General features: G+C 49.9%; 1 protein-coding gene across 1 annotated transcript; it reads right to left on the bottom strand.

The window, feature by feature from the left end:
• Positions 1-7,235: 7,235 nt before the first annotated feature.
• On the bottom strand, positions 7,236-19,716 carry Ankrd54 (ankyrin repeat domain 54). Its single transcript, XM_038343899.1, has 8 exons — positions 19,316-19,716; positions 17,235-17,282; positions 10,917-11,015; positions 9,703-9,774; positions 9,084-9,131; positions 8,879-9,003; positions 8,594-8,701; positions 7,236-8,251 (listed from the first exon to the last, which is right to left on the bottom strand). The coding sequence occupies exons 1-8, from the start codon at positions 19,638-19,640 to the stop codon at positions 8,177-8,179; spliced, it is 900 nt and encodes a 299-aa protein (XP_038199827.1). The 5' UTR covers positions 19,641-19,716; the 3' UTR covers positions 7,236-8,176.
• Positions 19,717-20,549: the final 833 nt, after the last annotated feature.

Below are 20,549 nucleotides of genomic sequence, written 5' to 3'. Positions count from 1 at the left end.
GGGCTTCCTGGTAGTCAGGCAGTCTTGGGGGTGAGTTCCCAGCCCAGACACCTTGCTTTATTCCCTTAGCTTCTTGGTGTTTCTGACTCAGAAGAGACACTGAACCTCGCTTGGGCCTCAGCTGGCCTCTTAAGGGCTCTGGTTGTCCTCCCCCTCCCTATCACCACAGCTGAAGAAGCCTAAGGCTGTGGAAAAGCCTAATTAACCAATAAATCAGTTTTGTAGGATCTCGTGCTGCCTGCTTCTACCCTCCCTTTTCACATGTCAATAATGTTGATTAACTTTGGGCCCTAACACACCGCCTGTCTGCTGCACAGAGCACCCTGGGAAGGGCTCTCCCTGTCAGGAGGCAACTGCCTGGCAGTCATAACTGCCTACCACCTGCTGCTGACACAGAAGTCAGAGGAGCAGGAGGAAGCTGAAACCAGCTAGAGAAGTGGCTGCTCCAGGACCCAGTCAGGGCCTAACACCGGGCCTCCTGTTTTCTCCCGTGATTCTTCCAAGAATCCAGATTCAGCGAGGAAGTGCCCTGAAGGCAGGGAATGTGTTGTTGACTCTGCATAGCACCCATGGTGGCTGTCACCACTTCTGTGCCTCACCCGACACTGGTGGGCAAGGGGTAGTGCTCCATTGTCAGAGGACAGCAAGGGGTAGTGGTTCATTGGACGCAGGGAGGCAGATGACATGACGGGACAAACATGGGTGGCAGATAGTGTTCTCACCTAAGTAAGTGTGGAAATGGAATGGAATATGGAACCCAAACACTGAAATATCATTCCATATATAAATAGAAATATAAGCCACGGAAGACAGGCCTTGAAAGTAGGCAATGAGACATATATTGGAATCAGCAAATTCATAAGAACAGAACACAGCTTGCTGTTTGCTTAGGTCTGGGGGTGGTGGGGAGAAGGGAATGAGAATTCTCATAGGTGCTGAGTTTCTTCCGGGCTTGATGAAAAGGTTCTAAAATTAGAGCACTAGGGCTGTCTGCAGCTCAGCTGGTGGGCCGCTTGCTTGATGAGCAGGAAGCTCTGGGTTCAACCAAGCTTTGAGTTCAATCCCCAGAAGGTGGTAGCCTACACGCGACTATAATCTCAGCACTTGGGAAATGGATGCAGGAGAATCAGAAGCTCATGATCAGTGGGACAGATGTGGAGGTGCGTGCCTTTAATCCTAGCCAAGGGGAGGCATGCACCTCCCCTTTGTGATTTTAAGGCTGACTTGGTCTATATAGTGAGTTACAGGCTAACTAGGGTGATGTAATAACCTGTCTCAAAAGAAAAACAAAAAAAGTTCAGCCTTACCTATGTAGCAAGTTCAAAGCAAGTAAGAGAGTCGTTCTTAAAAAAAAAAAAAAGGTGGGAGGGAGTGGGCAAAAAGATGACTCATCAGATAAAGGGGCCTGCTGTGCTGTCAGGCCTGACAACCTGAGTTTGAGTCCCCACACTGGAAGGAGAAAAGAGCGAATCCGCTCCTACAAGTTGTCCTGACTTCACACGTGTGTTGGCACATTTGAACATGGACACACTCCCTACACATACACTCATACAGATACATAACTTGTTACAGCAAAAATAAGTGGGATGTTCTGGTGTACAGCTTTAATTCCATCATTCAGGAGACAGAGGTAAGCAGATGAGCTAGTCTGGTCTACATAGCAAGTTCCAGGCCAGCCTGGGCTACACAGAGAGATCCTGCCTCAAAAGGCAAAAGTAAAATACAAGTAGATCATCATCATACTGGGCAACCACAGGACATGCCGACACCACTGACGTGTGCAGATTAAGTGGATGCAATTGACATGTAAACCATATTTCAATAAGGGTGCATTTGAAATATAAAACTAAAGTGGGTCTGGGACCCACACCAGACCCCGGGGACATTTTCAGGACACCTTGCATCTTTGGGTAGATACAGAAGGGTGGCTGAGAAGGCTGTCAGAGACAGTGCACATCTACAAAGTAAGACAACCCCCAGGCTGGCTTAGAGGAAGTGAGTCTACCACCCGGTAATTCTCTGTAGGTCCAGGCAGGTGACCCAACTAGAACCTCTGTGGACCAGAGAAGATGATGGTCTCTGGGCCCCTTCCCAGTGGCCTGAGACTCTGCTCAACTGGTAGAGGACCACTGAACAGCTAGACCCCTCGCTGGCTTGCTGAGACCTCCTGCTTTTGAAGCAGGACTCTGGCTCAGTGCAACCAGCCAGGGGCCTATGGGTGATCTAAGGGAAGGAAGCCCAGGAAGCTTGACACTGTGTGGCCAGGCAGTGGGTGGATACTTGTATGTAATACGGGAGGACACGGTACCAGGGGAGAAAAGGTGGACCTGAAATGACCCAGAGAGGAAAGTTCCGGCCACCTGGGCAATGCAAACAGGAATTCCAGAGAGAACTTCTGGGAACCGTTTGCACATGCCCATTGTGTGTGCATGGTGTGTAAGCCAGAGGTCCAAACTGGGTATCTTTCAAAAGTGATCTCTACCTTATTTTCTCTCACTGAATCTGAAGCTCCCCAATTGGGCCAGGAAAATCCCTGGCATTCTCTTGTCCCAGCTTCCTCGGCTCTAGGACTGCCTCGGTCTCCCGAGTACTAGGGTTACAGGCGTGCATCACCATGCCTGGCTCCTGAGGTGACTTGTAAAGGTGTGCTTTTTTTCTCGGAGGAAGGCAACCCACAAGAGGTAGGGACGAGGAGCCGAAAGCAAGCTTGCACTGCTCATGAGGGAGGGGTGGGTAAGCTCTGTGGAGACAGCAGGATATGCATCTCTCAGGCAGACCAGGTTGGGCAAATAACGGCTTCCAGGAAAGGAGAGGTGGAGAAGTAAGGCTCCCTCTGAGGCGGTACTCAGAAAGCGCCAGGGTTGCATGAGCAGGCTGGGAGCCCCGGGAGGAAAGCCCTCAAGGCCTAGACCAGAGCTGGAAATTGGTTTTTACACAGACATGACAGGAAGATTGATGGCCTGCTGCTAGGTTTAGCCTTGGCTTCCAGGACTCAGGGGTCTATTTCAGAGACTAATGAAGTACTCGGGAGAGCAGGTGGTTGCAATAATTTGGTTAGGAGAGAACCGTGTGTCCTGTGGAGCCCAAGTCAGGCAGTAGGGGCTGGAGTGGAGGCTGAGTGAAACCAGGATGTTGCCCTCAGAGCCCAGGAGAGGTCACCTGACCCAAGGCCCCAGCAACACTCAGGCCAAGGCTGGGGTAGCCTCAGTGGGAAGGCCTTCCTAGCTGGAGCAAGGTTTAGATTCTGCAGCCCTTGCCTTCTGGTTGGTGAGGTCTCACCATGTAGACCAGGCTGGCCTTGAACTCACAGAGACCCGCTTACTTCTGTCTCCTGAGGGCTGGGATGAGAGGTGTGCACCACCATGGTCAGATGGTACCAAGCACGCTTAAGGAGCGGTGTGTACTCGAGCACCTGCCAGGTGCAGCAGGAACGAGAGCTGGGGCTGGGGAGCCCAGAGAAGGGCCCATCAGTGTGTGGACTCCCAGAAAAGGCTTCCTGGAGATGCTGTGCCCAAGGTCAGTCATTAAATGGGATTCACTATGGCTCAAAAAGGGAGGCCTGAAAGACCATTTGCGGGGGCTCCTGATGGCAGGGGCTTCTGATGGCACGGGGTGCCCCCAGGAAGGGAGGCAAGGGCAGTGGAGACCTTGTGAAGAAGGCTCGAGGTTTCATCTGAACTGAGGATTGGATCCTCCTGAGGGTAATGAGGAGCCTCTGCTCTGGTTCTGAAACCAGAACGATTTGATGAGGTTTCAGGAGCTTTCTGTTGCTGCCAACATTGGCTTTTGTGTGGTGGAAGACCAAAGAGAGACAGGAGCAAGGGCACTGGTCAGGCTGCTGAAAATCCAGAGAGATGAAGACATTCAGGACAAAGACAGTGAGGGACTCGCTGTCGACCACGTGGGAAGAACAATTGTCAGGGTTGATGACGGTTGAAAAAGAAGAAAGAGGTACCTCAGAAGACACCCAGGCTTCTAGCAGTGGGGACACTAAGGGGACAGATTCAGGGGAGGTGATGACATATTAAACTGAGAGACCTAGATGGTGTGGGCTGCAGGGTTCTCAGGGAGGTGGAGCGCCAGCACACTTGCCACATTTTATTTAGTTCTTCCACTTGGCTCTGGAGCTTATGTCTCATCTGCTTTAGTTGGAAGATGAAGAGGGTGAGACCAGAAAGGTCAAGTAACTTGCCCTAGACCACAGAGCTCAGGTTTGTCTGATTTGGTTTCATGGAGTCGGTGAAGAGGTAATTCAGAGCTGATTGGGGGTGGGATGAACTAGAATGTGCACAGGAGAGGGCCTCTCTGTGCCACTCTGGTGACAGGGCTGCCTGACCCTGGCAAAGTGAAAGCTCCCCCCTCCTGCTTTGGGTTGGCAGAGACAGCATCTATCAATTTTGAGGTGTGGACCAGGGGAAATAAACACCAATTAACCGCCAGCTCTTCTATTAATGAACATCGCTTCCTGATGGCGGGCTCATTTGTGGACTGCTCGCTGCAAGATGATGTGAGGCCAGGAGGGCAGACTGAGCTTAAGAGGCTGCTTTAAGAGGCTTAGACTGATTGCGGGGACATCTGCCTGGCAACAAGCTAAGTGGCTCCTGTAGGGGACAGGCTGCGATTGGAAGAATGGTTCCAGGACAGGGTGGCTGGGGTTCCTGTGGGTGGAATGGGGCTCCCTCTGCATCTGTGGCTCTGGATGGGAGTGGGGCAGGAGCAGGCACTGGCCCAGGAAGCAGTGCAGCCCAGGGGAATGGGTTTGAATTCCAGCTGCTGTCCAGTTGTGAGGTATCTGGGTAGAACTGGGCCGTTTGACTTGGCCTCCCTCCAAGGGTACCTCCTGGGGGCCCTCTCTAGCTGACCTCTCACCCTTTGGGGTCCCCTCCCCAGATATTAGCCAGGACTACCTAGGCTCTGAACCAGCCCCGTCACCTCTGACCATAATCGTAGTATCAGGTGTCTCATCCACCAAGCATACTGTACTGTGAGCTTGGCAAGGAAAGTCTGATCTGCTTCTGAGAACGCTGACTGCTCACAGAAACAGGCATTCATAGCCAGACAATGATGGCACACACCTTTAATCCCAGCACTCAGGAGGCAGAGGCAGGTGGATCTCTGTTTGAGGCCAGCCTGGTCTACAGAGTGAGTTCCAGCCAGGGCTGCACAGGGAAACCCTGTCTCAAACAAACAAACAAACAAACAAACAAAAGCAACAAAACAAAAGAAAGAAAAGAAAGAAAGATAAACAGGCACTCACTCACTCAGATTTACTCAGTATGGCCCATCCGACCAACTGCATCTCAGGAACTCAGGAGTGCTACAGACATATATTGGGCTTTTGGAAGCCAGATGGGCATGTGGAATGCTAGGCGGGAGTCTGACACTTTACTGATTCCAAACAAATCAACTTCTGTCTAAGCCTCAGTTTCCCACATTGTAGAATAGGGGAATATATATATGTACACACACACACACACAAAGTAACATTCTACCAAAAACCCAACACCTGCTGACACGCAGAGGCATTCAACACATACCATCGTCCCCCTGTGTGAGGAAATGGAATGTGAGGGGCTCTGGTTTTGGGCATGGTAGAAATAACATGAGTTTGAGGTGGATCTGGCTGCCTGGGTGGGAGGCTCCGGCAAACCTGTTTGGGTCAGGTGTGGGCAGCAACAAGAACAGGCCCACCAGGAACATGTGAACATGCATAGTGTGAGCAGGTGCTCAGTAAGGGCTGTTCATGTTAGGAAGGAAGCAGTCAGGATGAGGTAAAACCAAGACCCCCTCCCCTGCCCCTCCGCTAATCCCCTGCCCCCCCCCCCGCTCTGACCACTGCTCCTTCTCATCAGTGGTGTCCAGTCAGCTGGCTCCAGAGCCAACCCTGGATTACTTCAGCTGAGTTCTTTCCTGCCGCTGCTCAGTCCATCGCCCAGGGCCCACTTGTGTTTCCTGACTCACTCCGGTGTCTGGACCGACTCTCTCTGGCTGGCTCTTCAGACTGACTCAGGGTTATAGGAAATATTCTGGCTGGAAATGGGGTGAGGCAGATAGTCTGGCCACCTGGCCAGTGTTTGACGACTGACCCAGAAGCCACCGTCCTGCATCAAGCCTTCCCTTCACTGTCTGCACAGCCAGAGAGGGAGCTAGCAACAGACACTCTGCTAGGGCCAAGGGTGCTCTTGGGACCTAGCTTGCAGTAATAGGGGTGCAGGATGCCTTCCTTGTTCCTGGAGGCCCAGGTTTCAAGAATCAATTAGTCCTACAGTGTCCTGCTGTCTTAGAGATTCTGGGTCACTTCAGGGCAATTTTGAAGTTCCAGAACATTCCACTGTTCAAATTCAAAGCAACAGCCTGGGGCAAGGTGTCCTTGGCACACCCAGTCAGCCCCAGAGGACCCTGGTGGCTTTTCATGCTTCTGCTTCCAGGATGTCAAAGATGGAGTTCCAATTTCGCTGAATGTCGATTTTCTTCAGGATGCCAGTGTGTACCCCACACAAACCTTACTCCGTTTGGAGGTTTCTGTACCTTCCCTAGCAGCCAGAGAGCTGGTCACCATGCCTTAGCTCTTTCCAGGTGGTGAAGGGTGAGGAGGCCCAAGGCCTGAGAGGGGCGGTTCTTGTCTTGGTCTCCAGCCTGCCCACAGCCCCAGTGAAGCACCAAGAAGAGAGCAAGATCAATTGTGCCCATGGGCCCCAAGAAGTGAAAGTCACTTAGAGAGCTGGTCACCCAGGCAGAGGAGAAAGTCTGTCCCATACAGAGTCCCTTGTTCCTCTGTCACTTAGCAGGGACAGCACTGCCCCTCTCATTTGGGGGCTGCAAAAACACTTTGTCCTCCTAATCCTGCCAAAGCAGGGAACTATGGGTTTCCTTCCCCACAGGGGGCTGGGGGTTGAAACCCCACCCAGTTCTTCCTCCAGGGTCTGAGGAATGGCTGAGTTTCTGTTCAGTACCAGGCTGGGATCTGAAGATGGGCTCTCTTCTGCCAGTAGCCAGGCCTTCCCACTTGGCAAAGAGAGAAAATGCTAGGCTAGACATGGACTAGAAGTCAGTGGCCAAATCTCTGTCTGGAGGGGACTGCTATATGAGGATTCTCCCCTATACCACGCCAGAGCCATCTCCTTCAGGATAGGTAGGGTACTGTTCCGCAGACCTAAGAGACCTCTGCAGTGAGTCCGAGTCCCTGCTACTTTGTCAGTTCCTGTTGTCACTACAAGAAGCCACCACTAAAAACACACAGCTTAAACAGCTGATTTATTCTCAGTTCTGGAGGCCAGAGACCAACACATGTCCCACTGAGCTCAAGTCCAGTGCCAGCAGAGCCAGTCCCTGCTGGAGGGTCAGAAGGCAATTGCTCGCTGTCCTTCTCCAGCTTCTTCCTCTACTTCTCACTCCACATGGCAGCAATAATCACCTCCTGCCTCCCTCCCACAAGGCTCCCTGGGGTGCTACCCTGCCCCCTAGATGATCCAGGATCCTCTCCTCTGAAGACCTCTAGTTCTATCTGTGCAGGCTCTTGCCACACCATCTGAGGCCTTGAGGCTCCTGGGATGAGATGAGGACCTGGGCACATAAACCACTATCTCCCTCTCACAACTTGGCTGCAAAACAGATCCCCATCCCTAGTGTTTCAGTGACTGGGAGGGAAGGAGTTGGAGATCTTTCTTTGGGCTAAAAAGGGTCCTTCTTAACCTTATGAAGGCCTAGGCATCAGCAATGCCCCTCTTCTGCTCAGAGACACCCATGCACTGCAGTGTGTCCTTGAAAGTCAGGTGCAGGGCTAAACTTAAGTGCTGGGGTGGGGAGCAGGGCCATCTTAGATACCCATAGCAGCCTGGGTAGCCTCAGAGAACCTACCCAAAGCCAGACGATAATAAGCCCATAGCTGGGAAGAAATGGGGCTCTGGAGCTTGCTGAGAACATAGGGAGGCCACAGGAGGAGTGACATCTGCTAGGACAGCACGTGTAGGCCTGGAATATGGCTACAGAGCTGGCAATGTGCAGCAGGAGCTGGGGCTGTGGTCCTGGCCCATAGAGATGATGCCGACTGTCTGGGAGCAGCTCTGCCCTCAGCATCTAAGGGCAAGGTGGAACTCTAGAGTCCCCTGGGCTTTCCCTGTACCGAGAGTGGAGGGCAGGCAGGAGGGTGGTGCAAAGCAAGGAAGAGCTGTCCTTGCTACCTCTTCTCCATGCCCTGCATCTGCAGGCTGAGGGAGGTGAAGCTGGCCAAGAGGTCTGTCACTTCATCCACCTGCAGAGAGAAACCCACACTGACCCGGGGATCACCACACAAAAAAGGCACTGCCTCTCTTCAGGGCATACAGATGCTTCCCCCATCCTGGAGTTCCAATGACTAGGATGGGGGCTAGAGACTTCTTTTTCTGTGCTGGGCTCAGCAGAGTCCTTGACCAGTGAAGGCCTAGGTGTCACCAACCTTCTCTATGACTATGGTTCATCCTGGGCATCAGGTAGTCTGGGACTAGCCCCCGAGAGCAGGAACATGAGCACACCGGCCACCATAGCTTCATGGAAGTGGACAGAAGCTGAGGTCCATGGTGGTGGTGACACCACAGGTCCTGTGGCAGTAGCTCACCTGCTCTTTGGTACTTGTCATCTGGAGGCGGGTACAGAGGTCATCCAGCCGTTCCCGCTGCTCATGGCGCCCCAGGCGCTCCAGGTACTCCCGCAGCATGTGGATGATCTGAAAGGAGAGAAAGGAGATGGGAGCTGAGCTGCTGGTAGAAGGCAGGCACAGGCCCAACTTTATGCCAACTAGCGTAACAGAGGGGAGATGTTGAGGAACAATATAATCAGGAAACCTAAGCCAGAGGTGAATGGTCTGCTAAGTGTGATACCCATCCAGGGAGGAATCGCTCACCTGCTTAACCTCCAGCCGGACGGCCTCCAGGCACTGGGAATGGCCCTCCTGTAGGATGTTCAGCTTCGACTTGGCCAGGTGTAGGGGCGTGCGGCCAGCTCTGTCCAGGGCGTCCACACGGGCCCCTGTGGGAACAGGGAGAAGGAAGCATGCTGGGCATGAGAACAAGAGAAGGCAGGAAGAGGTGGAGGAAGGCGCCACATACCTCCTCGGAGCAGCGTGGTGATGACAGGCACATGGTTGGTGCAAGCCGCTGTGGAAGAAAGAGTGACTTAAGAATCACAACTGGCTCTGAGTTCAAGGCCAGCATGGTCTACAAGAGCTAGTTCCAGGACAGGCTCTAGAAACTACAGGGAAACCCTGTCTCGAAAAACCAAAAAGAATCACAACTGGGGAGAGCAGGGAAGAGATCTGTGTCCCTGAGTGTGCCTGTGCCACATTACCTCCCGAGACAGTGTCACCAGGTCAGTATGCCCTATTGGACGGGACTCAGATTAAGTTCAATTTTCTCCCTGTACAGCTGGGGAAACTGAGGCCTGGAGATGGGACTATAATCGACAGTGTGAATCTACAGCAAGGCTGGGACAGCCAAAAGGCTCAAAACCCACTTCCTTGCAGAGGTGGCTGCAGCCAGTCCAGGGTGCACCAACAGCTCTGCCAACTGCGCGGCCTGATGTGAGCGGATGGTCTGTGGGACACAGACTGTGGGGAGCGCACCCTTGGGGGTCAGGCCCTGTCAGGATGCTAAGAGACACTTCTGGGAGCCTGCAGAGCCCTGGGAAGCCTACCTTACCCGCAGCTCCATCAACATTCTGAGGACTTACCCAGGTGCAATGGTGTGTTGCCCAGACCATCCTGTTGGTTGGGGTCAGCCCCATGGTCCAGGAGAAGTTGCACTGAAGATGGAAAAATCCAAGATACACTGTTAGAGGTTTCCACCAACTAAAGCTCACCCTGAAGCCAGCAGAGGCTTCCTTGGAGTGTGGAGTGCAGGATCTGGACATGGCTCCCCAGTGCTGTTGCATGCACTCGATCATTTATGTGATTCCCAGGGTTTATGTATAGGACCCCAAGGGTCCAGAACCAAGGTCTGTAGTCAGTCTCTTGGCCTCTTGGTCCTATCTGACTGAGAAAAGTACTGGGGAAGGCTCCTGAAAGTACTTCCTATTCCCCATATGGCAGCAGGCTGCACCGAGGGCAAGGTCACAGACGACACTGTGCTCCATGTGCAGACACCCCTCTTCAGCCATCCTGAGCCGCCTCATGTTGCCAGGGCTTGCCACCCATCCAGATGGAATCATTTAGGTTAAGAATGTTATATTGGAGAGCCAGGCTGAGTCTCACAAAGAACAAAATCTAAATCCAGAGGGACTGGCCATAGACGAAATGGGAACTGTAACAGTGTCCCATCTATGGAATGAAATAGGTGACCATCTCTGTGGGGAAGGCAAAGATTCTGTAAAGAGACTGGCAACCAGTGCACTATAGCTGGGCCTGGTGGCTTAGGTCTGTGATTCTAGCTATCCAGGGGTCGGAAGGCTGGAGGGCCTCAAGTTCTAGGCCTACCTGGTTTGTAGCATGAGCTCAAGGCCAGCCTGGACAACAAAATAAAAAGTAAGAAGAGGGCTGAGGATATAGCTTAGCGGTGGAGCCCTTGCCAACATGAGTGAAGCCCCTGGACCACAAAAGAAAAAAGCAAACAAAAAACCTGGCCCAGGTGTAGCAGTGTGTACACCTGTAATCCTAGCACTCAGGAAATGGAAGCAAGAAGATCAGTTTGTGGGTGTTCTCAGCAGCACCCTGCCCCGCCAACACTGGATTCATTAACAAGGACCCCTGCTTATTAAATGAATGACTGTTCACCAAGCCAGGCATGGTGGCATACATCTGTAATCCTAGCACTTGAGGGCTCCTGTCACAAGTCTTCCTTATCCCACACTCCCCCTCCCCCCAGCATGCAGACAGCAATTCCTCCCCCATTTCATTTAGAAGGATGTCACTGGCCTTGACCAATTCTTATTGTTTCCCCAAGACTCACCAATCTGGTCATTGCCATTGCAGGAGGCAAAATGGAGGGCCGTGCGGCCTTTGTCGTCAGCTGCGCAGGGGTCCGTGCCATCTTCCAGCAGCTGCTGCACTGACCACCAGGATAGGGGAGAGAGGGGAGGAAGCAGTAGTGTTAGCTATGCTACAGTCCCTAGGGATGGACAATGATGCTCAAGGGTCCCTCCAGATGAGCCATTCATAATTCACAGGAAAGTTGGCCCCTCCTAGATGCTGGCACCTCAGGGACTACTGGCCCCAAGTAGAATTCTGTTATCTTAATGGCCATGGATCTGTTTTAACCTATGTGTCTAGGGACTGGACAGAACATCAGAAGAGGCTCTTGATCTTTATGGTAGGAACTGCAGAGGCACAGTAATTCTGGCATAGGGAGTGGCCCCATCCCTCTGTCTCCACGTTTAGGTACATTTTCATTCCAACTGGACACAGCTGAGCAAGCTACTTGGTTCTCAAGAGGTCGCACTTTGAAAGGGACAGAGCACAAGCCCCAGGGACACATAAAATTCCAAGCTAAACTAAGCAAAAAAGGAGCACACAGCCATCGGCATGTGGTGGTGACAGGAGCTGGGATGGGAATAGGCATGGAGGCCTGGACGTGTATAGCAGTCACAGAAAATGAGCATCATCTCTGCGCTGCCGCCTGCAGAGCCGCTGTGATAGAAATAATGGATGTTATTCCTTCTCTGACAGAGCGGGGGCCCTGAAAAGGGGGAGACATTATGCACTAATGACCAAGAAGTGGGGAAAATTGTTGCCAGTCCTTTCAGCGTCAGTGACGTTTTGGTCTTTTTCCCAGAAGCCCCCTCAAGGATCTGGGTCCTTCCAGTCAAAGTCCAAACTGCTTCCTGTCCATGTAGCTCGCCCCAGCTGAGTCAGCCTCTCCTCTCCCACATTTCTCCCACTTCCTGTCCATTCTGTTCTTTAACAACAGGGGACTGTCCATTCTAGAACAAAGCTCACTGTACAGTGTACTTGGAATTCTGGCCAGGCATCGGCCTGACAATAGCCATGCAAGGTGTCACATCCACATCACAGACCAGGACACTTTGGCCCTGTGAGATGTGCGGTTCATAGGCCACAGTGACCCAGGTGAAAAGAGGCAAAGTGGGCTGCAAACTGGCATCTCTGCTCCAGCTCAGCACATCCCTGCTGCGTTTTGCATTCCTGCCTGCATTTATTTTGTTTGGTTTGGTTTGTCCTTTGGTTTGTTGAGTCAGGGTTTCACTGTATGTAGCCCTGGCTGTCCTGGAGCTCACTCTGTAGCCCAGGCTGGCCTCAAACTGACCAAGATCCACCTGCCTCTGCCTCCCGAGTGCTGGGATGAAAGGTGTGCGCCACTCAGCTCCGTCTGGTTTTGAACTGGTGTCACTTTATCGTCTTCCTCCTCAACTATATTTCGGGTTTATAGCTCTGTGTAAGGCATAGTGCCCCGTAACTGCTGCCCCATTACTGTTGCTGACTGGCTGACTGGCTGGGTGTCATGTCACACTCTTGTAACCATAGCACTCTCGAAGCAGAGACAGGAGAATCACAAGTTCAAGGCCAAAGTGAAAGACATTAGCCCCAACCCTATTCTCTGCTACAAGCCACAACATTATACAGTAATTGCTCAGCCATCTTTTCACCAGTGACTTATCAGAGCCAGGGGCCCTGGTAAAGGTTAAGCCATAATTCAAGGAAATTTCAGTGTTATTGCTTTGGGAACAAAGGGGCTGTTTTTTTTTGCTGTAGCTTTTCAATGTAGCTAACTCCCCTTCTGTTACGTATGTAGGAACTAATTCCCACAGTTCAGAACTGTCTCCTGTACCTTTGGGGCTTACTAATCACACTCCCTTAGCTACATGGGAAAGCAGTTTCCCACTGCCAGACCTTCGTTCCTCTCTCCTGGGTAAATGCAGAGAGCTGCCTTCCTGCAGTTATCTTTATCAGCAGGCTTTTGGTCAGTGTTCAAGGTCCAGGCAAGAGCATCCCATTTACGATGTTCACAGCTATCCAAGGACACAGAATTACTACTTGCCCAAGCTGCTGATTCATAGCTGCTTAGATAGGTAGCAGAATCCGCATGCCCTGGTTTTACCCCACTCAAAAGATTCCTAACTTCTTACGCTCACCTTCACTTCATTTTACTGATGATTTTAGTTCAGGAAATTTGTGTTTTACTCTCAAGGACAGCAGAAGAGATAATTAACAGCAACCTAAAGAAAGACCCACAACTCCCCCTGATCAGAACAGCTAATAACAGCATACCCTGGAACTGATAATTTAGAGGCCTGGGTCTCCTCTTTGTTTCTACCACCTAGAGCAATAAATGTAAACTCCAGACCTAGACATGGTGAATGTGCTAATCAGATCAGGAGCTATTAGCCTCCCCGCCAACCCCCAGACTGTTTACATATGTTGCCTGGTTACTCAGTATCCTGTATGCATGCTGGGAGATAAGCTGCGCACTGATTTAAAATACACTCTGTGCCCCAGTCATAATTTTATAAAATAAAAATTTAATAAACCTTTTATTAAAGTAACTGAAATTAAAGTAAAATAAACTGATCTTTTACTTATCACCTAAAATATAGCATTCCCTCTGGAATTCCATGATGATGTAATTCCTTTCTTAACTTTCTTCATTAAGGAGTTCACTGGACATGTACTAGCCACACCCACCTTTGAACTGACAGCCACAGCTCTGTGTACGTGTGTGTGTGTGTGTGTGTGTGTGTGTGCGCGCGCGCGTGTGCGCATGTGGGTGAAAACTCTTTTACAGGGAAAAAGCATTCCAGTCCTGGAACCTGCTAGGGCTGGGGAACTGCTGGTTATAAGGGCATATTTTACTGGGAACGTTTATAACAGGAGAATTAATTAAGAAGAGAAAAAGAGAAGAACAAAAAAACATAGATAGACAAATCCTGTTGTGGGTAGATTTTTTAACCCCCAGACTTTAGTCCCCTTTGCTTACTGTGGTGTCTTTGATTGGACCCTGAGAGGGGTCTCTTAAGAGCTGGACTCTAAGGAAAGATGGTTTTTAAAAAGCGGCCGGGTGGGCAGGAAGGCTCTAACCTGATGATCTGAGTTCAATCACTGAAACCACGTGGTGGAAGGAAGGAGCAGGTACACATACAGTGTGAGAGATCCTCTGTCTGTGTGTTGCTTGTACTGTTTAATGAATAAAGAAACTGCCTTGGCCTGATAGGGCAGAACTTAGGTAGGTAGAGAGGACTGGACTGAATGCTGGGAGGAAGAAGGGCAGAGTCAGAGAGCCGCCATGAAGCCATCGAAGACAGACATGCTGAATCTTTGCCTGTAAGCCACTGCCATGTGGTGGTGATATACAGATTAATAGAAATGGGTTAAATTAATATGTAAGAGTTAGTAGCCAATAAGAAATTAGAGCTAATGGGCCAAGCAGTGATTTAATGAATATAGTTTCTGTGTGGTTATTTTGGGGCTAAGCTAGCAGGGCAGTCAGGAACTGGGCAGCAGGATAAACAAGCAGGCCTTCCTCCTACACATATAAGTTGTACAATAACATCTACAAGAACACACATGCTCCCCAAAACAATAAACATTAAAAAATAATATCTATTATCTTTCATTGCAAAACTTTCTAAGTTGTTGCTCAAATATCCTCAAACATTAAATTTCATGGAAAACAGACCAAGGCAAGAAGTGGACAAATCTTCCAGGTTCTGGGCCTGCTGACTACTGCTGAGCCAAAGGCAAGGGAACCATCTGGAAGCAGGTCCCTGAGGTAACTGTCCCTATTCCATGACTGCTGTAAGGGGCTCCTGTAACCATGGCCCCTCAATGTCCACATCTTACCTGTTGCCACAACAGCCCACCACCAAATCAGAATGCTGCACCCTGGAGGGAGGCAGAATAATGGCCCTCAAATTTTGTGGATGTTACTTCCAAGGCAAAGGCAATTTCTGCAGATCTGCACAAGGCTAAAGACTCTAAGCTATGGAGACATTGCCGGATCACCCAGGCCCAGTGGAACTGAATGAGTCCTTAAAACCAGGGGACACTTTTCTACTTAAAAGGCTAGAGGCAAGATGAGGGCTCAGCCCACTGTTAAGGGCTTTGTGGATGACAAAGAGGCCTAAGAGAGATCTGGCAACTTAGAAGTTGCAAAGCAAAGAGAAACCGATTCTTCCCATGACCCTCCAGAAATGCAGACACCTGGAGTTTTGGCCTGGCCAGGAAAACTGGCGTGGTCATGTGACCTGCAGAACTGTCCATGCCACTCATGTTGCTGAGCACAGAACGTAGGTCGTTTGTGGAGGCCTTTCTGGTGGAGAATCCTGACTTGATCAGAGAAGTGCCTAGGTCACCATCAGTGTGAAACTCTGAGGGCATGCTCAGAGAAGATTCGGGAAGGAGGGAATTCTCACCCTGAGTGGGGCAGCACCATCCCACAGGTTGCAGGCCCAGAAGGGCAGGAAAGAGGAGAGAGCCTGAAAGCACAGGCATGCTCTCTGCTTCCTGCCACAGGGACACTGACCTCTTCTGCCATGCCCTCCAGCAACAACCAATGGAAACTTGCTTTGTTTTGCTTTTTAATTTATTCATCTTTTTGTGTTTTTGTGTATGTATGGTTTTTGATCATTGTATGTACAAGTACATGTGCCTATGTGTGTGAATGCAGGAACCAGAAGAGGGCATCAGGGATCCTCTGTCATTTGCCACCTTATTTTATGATACAAGGTCTCTTATTGAACCTGTAGATTCCTGCTGCAGTTCAGATGGCTGGCCACCAAGCTCCTAGGATCCACCTGTCTCCAACCCTGATGCTGGGGTTACAGGTACATGGAGCCATGCCCGACTTTTTTATATGGGTTCTGGGGGTTTGAACTCAGGTCCTCTTGCTTTTATGGCAAGTACTCTTACCCACTGAGCCATTCACTAGGCCAAACCTATTATTTTTATCTCCCTCTGTACCCCAGGCTTTTTTTAAGAACTTGCTGTGTAGACCAGACTGGCCTTAATAGTCATCCAACCACCTCTGCCTCCTAAATTCTAGGATTAGGGCATACTCCACTGCACTGAGGTCTGAATGGAATAAATGAGCTGAGCACTAAAAGATATGAATTCGGGGCTGGTGAGATGGCTCCGCAGTTAAGAGCATTGCCTGCTCTTCCAAAGGTCCTGAGTTCAATTCCCAGCAACCACATGGTGTCTCACAACCATCTGTAATGAGGTCTGGTGCCTTCTTCTGGCCTGTAGGCATACACACAGAATATTGTATACATAATAAATAAATATTTTAAAAATCTTTAAAAAAAAATCTGAATTCAGGAGCAAAAGTAATCTCCTTCCTTAGGTGCAAGTTTGCCACCGTGACAAAGTCTGACGATACAGCAGCCACAGTAACCCAACACGCCACTTCTCCTGACACATGGGAGGTATCGTTAGCAGATTAAATCAGTAGCAGCAGTGGTAGTAGCAGTAGCATTTGTCCTAGAAGCTGCCCTTGTACCTCGGATGTTCTACCTCAGTTAGGGAATGCTCCGAAACAGAACAGAAAGTCAGCTACAGTGTCCTGCAGGGATCCCACCCATGCTTGTGAGATGCCCTTTCAATAACAGGTCTGAGGACCAGTCACTGGACAGCCAGGGGTGCCAGATGATTACCCGGTAGTCAAGGGAGATTGTTCACTGATGCAGGATGCCCTTCAGTATGCTGTGAATATGTTTTATTACCATTGGTTAATAAAAAAGCTGATTTGGCCAGTAACCACGCAGAATAGAGTCAGGTGGAAACTCCAAGCAAAGATACAGGGACAAGGAAGGTGGAATCAGGGAGATGCCAGCAGCCACTGGAGAAGAAAGATGTGACGTAAAAAGCCACGAATCTCGTGGTAAAATGTAGAATAATAGAAAAGGGTTAATTTAAGTTGTAAGAGCCAGCTAATAATAAGCCTGAGATAAAAGGCCAAACAGTTTGTAACTAATATTAAGCCTCAGAGTGGTTATTCAGGAACTGGTGGGTAGGAGAGAAACCTGGAGGTCACTCCTGGGAGCCAAAAGTGGGCACTTGCTCTTTGCTGAGGGCTATGCTGAACCCCAGGGATTTAAAGAAAAAAACAAAACACTGGCACGGTCCCTAGCATCAGGAGCATACAGGGCACTGTGACACCAGGAGACGCTGGTGAGACAGTGAGGGAGTCCTACACCCTACTTCTGTTTTGTAGTGACTTCAGAGTCAGGAGTAAACAAAGTGAGCATGCCCCAAGGGAAGGAGGGTGAGCTGGCTTTTCCTTCCCCATCAGCCCACAGGTCCCACTGTGCACACTCACCTGTTTCTACATCATTGGCATTGGCCGAGTCCCTCAGCCTCTTCAGAGCTATAAAAACAGAAAAGACAGTTAAAAAAATGATAACAAAACAGAAGGCACATGGCTTCTGAGCTTTCCCTGATAGTCTACCCTTCAGTCATAGCAGTACAAAAAGGCAAAGGTGTCGGGACAGAAACCACCAGTCTGGGAACAAGGAGAAACTGGAACTGGGCCACAGTTGGAGGAAAGACCAATTTCTGTAGCAAACTGACTTCTGGAACCAGATCTAATTTCTGTCACTTGTGGTAGCTGGTGACCTTGAGCAAGAAAGTTACTTACCCCCTGGGCCCCAGCCCATAATCTATAAAACAAGGCTGAGCTGTTACAAAGTTGTTACAAAGAAAATTGAGATAATATTTTTAAAATAGGAAGAATGAGAGTGTTTGCTTAGTCCATTGTGAGCTAATCATACCCAAGCTTTAATTCTTCTTCTTCAAAGCCGTCATTCCTAAGTGACTTACCAAACATGGTAATTCCCAAGCAGAAACTTCTTTGCCCTCTTCGCACTGATACTGCCTCTACTTTAGAAAAGAACTAACAACCTCTGTTGTCTGAGAATGGTCCAAAAAATGAAAACTAGATATAACAATTGCATGCATCTATATGCACTTTTTTGTTACAGCACTTTGAAATTCTCTTTTAAACTTTTTTTGAGTCAGAGTTTCTCTGTGTAGCCCTGGCTGTCCTAGAACTCACTCTGTAGACCAGGCTGACCTCGAACTCACAGAGATCCGCCTGCCTCTGCCTCCCGAGTGCTGGGATTAAAGATGGACACCATTTCCCAGCCCTCTTTTGACTTTTAAGATACCAGGTCAAATGGTGCTAGTCTGAAGAGACCTTAAAACTTGCCATTCTTGGGGCTGGAGATGTGGCCCAGAGGTTAAGAGGACTGACTGCTCTTTCAGAGGTACTGAGTTCAATTTCCAGCAACCACATGATGGCTCACAACCATCTATAATGAGATCTGCTGTCCTTTTCAGGAGTGTAGGGATACATGCAGGCAGAACACTGTATACTGTATACATAATAAATCTTACAAAAAACTTTCCATTCTTAATCCTTCTGCACCCCATTTTCCTTTTCACCCACAAACTGTAGAAAACAATATAGCAGATATACCAGGACAGTCTGGCTGACCTGAGTTGGACTACAGAACAACCTTTTTCTATGTGACTTGAGATCAGCATGTCCAGATGGTAGTAACTGCACTTGGTATCGATAATATGTAGGATTTAGGGATGCTGAGATGGCTCAGTGGGAAAAGATGCTTGCTACAAAACCTGACCTACCCAGTGCAATCTCCAGGATTCACACTGTGGACCTGGAACTTGCTGCTTAAACCAGTCTAAATTGAACTCACAGAGATCTTCCTACCACCTCTACCTCTTCAGGATTACAGGTGTAAACTATCACACCTGGCCAGTTTTCCTGTTTACAGCAAATTCTGTACAAGTCACTTCTCATGGGTCACAGTCTATCTCTTGAAATGATTATAAAAGTTTGTAAATCAAATGAGTGTTTGGCCATCACAAACTTTATGAGCAGAACCTTACTTTTTTTTTTCCTTCTTTTTCAAGACAGGGTTTCTCTGTAGCTTTGAAGCCTGTCCTTGAACTAGCTCTTGTAGACCAGGCTGGCCTCAAACTCACAGGGATCTGCCTGCCTCTGCCTCCCGAGTGCAGGAATTAAAGGTGTGTGAACCTAACTCTTAATACCCCAGTAAAGCTAGTAGCATACCCATTCTACACATAGAAAACTGGGGCTACAAGGGTCTGTAGGTGTGTAAGGGCCACGTGTGGATCAGTCTGGTTCAGATCTGTGCATTCACACAAGTTGGTATGGCATAGCCACAGGCTCTTGGCTTCCTTCTCTAATAATAAAAAATATTCTCTACCATCTCACGTTATTGTCTACTAACAACCACCTTCGAGAGCAGAAAGATTTTTTTTTAGTGATGTCCAAGTGGCCGAAGACACGGTCCTCGTTAGCTCTAACTACTGCGATCACTCACGAGCGATCCCAGGATCCCTGGCCGAGCTCACCATGCACCTCCTTGCCCGTGGGCCCTAGCCGGCGGTGGGGCCTGGCAGCGCGTCTCAGCCGCCCGGCGGGGATCTTACAGCGCAGTTCATCGCGGGGCTCGGTGTCCTGCTGCCACAGGACCTGGAGGTAGCGCAGCGGGGACTGGGCCCTGCCGGCTGCCCGGCCCGGGAGGCCTGCACCGCCGCCCAGCGCAGCGCCTAGGTCCGCGAAGGAGAACAGGCCTCCGGCTTCCGCCAGCGGCTCCGGCGCCACCGCGCACTCGCCGTCGGAGCTCGAGCGGCCGGATCGGGACTCGTCATCCGCGCCCCCGCCGGTGGCTGCCATGGCAACAGCTAGGCGCGGGCCTGGCAGCGCCAGCCTCGTTCCGGACAGACCAACGGACCCGCTTCCCTCCAGAAGCCTCGCTGTCAGCGAGCGGGAGGGCGGGGCCTGCAACCACAGCAACAGGAGTGCGGGCAGGCCGGGCCGCGTAAAGCGTCGGACCAATCAGAGACTGCAGGGCATGTACAACCCAGCCAATCAGGCAAGGAAGGCAGATTATAATGAGAACACTGGTTTACGGTGGTCTGACTGGCGGACAGATTAGCCAATCACAAATTGGAATTGCTACGCACTAAGCGTGTGTTCCTACGGGAGCCAATAAAAAAGCTGAGTTTTGGGCACTCTCCCCCCCCCCCACTTCTTCCAGTTCTTCCTGTCGTAGGTCCGGAAAGACGACTGGCAAATGCTTTAGCCAATCACGGTAAAATGCTCTCCAGCCAATCGGAAAGGAAAATGAAGAAACCAACTAGTTGGATGTAGGTGTGTTTTGAATCAATGAACACACGAACAAAAAGAGGTTTTCCACAAAACGCACGATGATTTGAAAATATCAACTCTAAGCAGGCGGTAATATCTTCTAACATAATAGATTTCGCTCCCTTAGGGTTCACTTGCCCCCGAGGGGAATCATTGCTTTAAAAAAGATTTTTAAAAAAGATTTATTTATTTATTATGTATACAGTGTTCTGTCTGCCTATATTCCTGCAGCCAGAAGAGGCCATCAGATCTCATTATAGATGGTTGTGAACCACCATATGGTTGCTGGGTATTAAACTCAGGACCTCTGGAAGACTTGTGGGTTCTCTTAACCTCTGAGCCATCTCTCCAGCCCTTTAACACAATTTTAATTCAATGTAATTATACAAGAGTAACCCTTCAGTAGACAGATTAGTGCAGAACTATTATTTAGCC

Source organism: Arvicola amphibius, chromosome 9 (assembly GCF_903992535.2).
Source record: "Arvicola amphibius chromosome 9, mArvAmp1.2, whole genome shotgun sequence".
Lineage (NCBI taxonomy): Eukaryota > Metazoa > Chordata > Mammalia > Rodentia > Cricetidae > Arvicola > Arvicola amphibius.
The sequence above is the reverse complement of the archived record's forward strand: the minus strand, read 5'-3'. Positions and strand labels throughout refer to the sequence as shown.

Excerpts from the sequence above, each read along its gene's own strand:
- Ankrd54 (XM_038343899.1), bottom strand. The coding sequence starts at position 19,640 with ATGGCAGCCACCGGCGGGGGCGCGGATGACGAGTCCCGATCCGGCCGC. Across the intron at positions 9,775-10,916 it reads CAATGGCAATGACCAGATTG|TGCAACTTCTCCTGGACCAT; the intron begins GTGAGTCTTGGG and ends TTCCATCTTCAG. Across the intron at positions 8,252-8,593 it reads TGACAAGTACCAAAGAGCAG|GTGGATGAAGTGACAGACCT; the intron begins GTGAGCTACTGC and ends TTCTCTCTGCAG.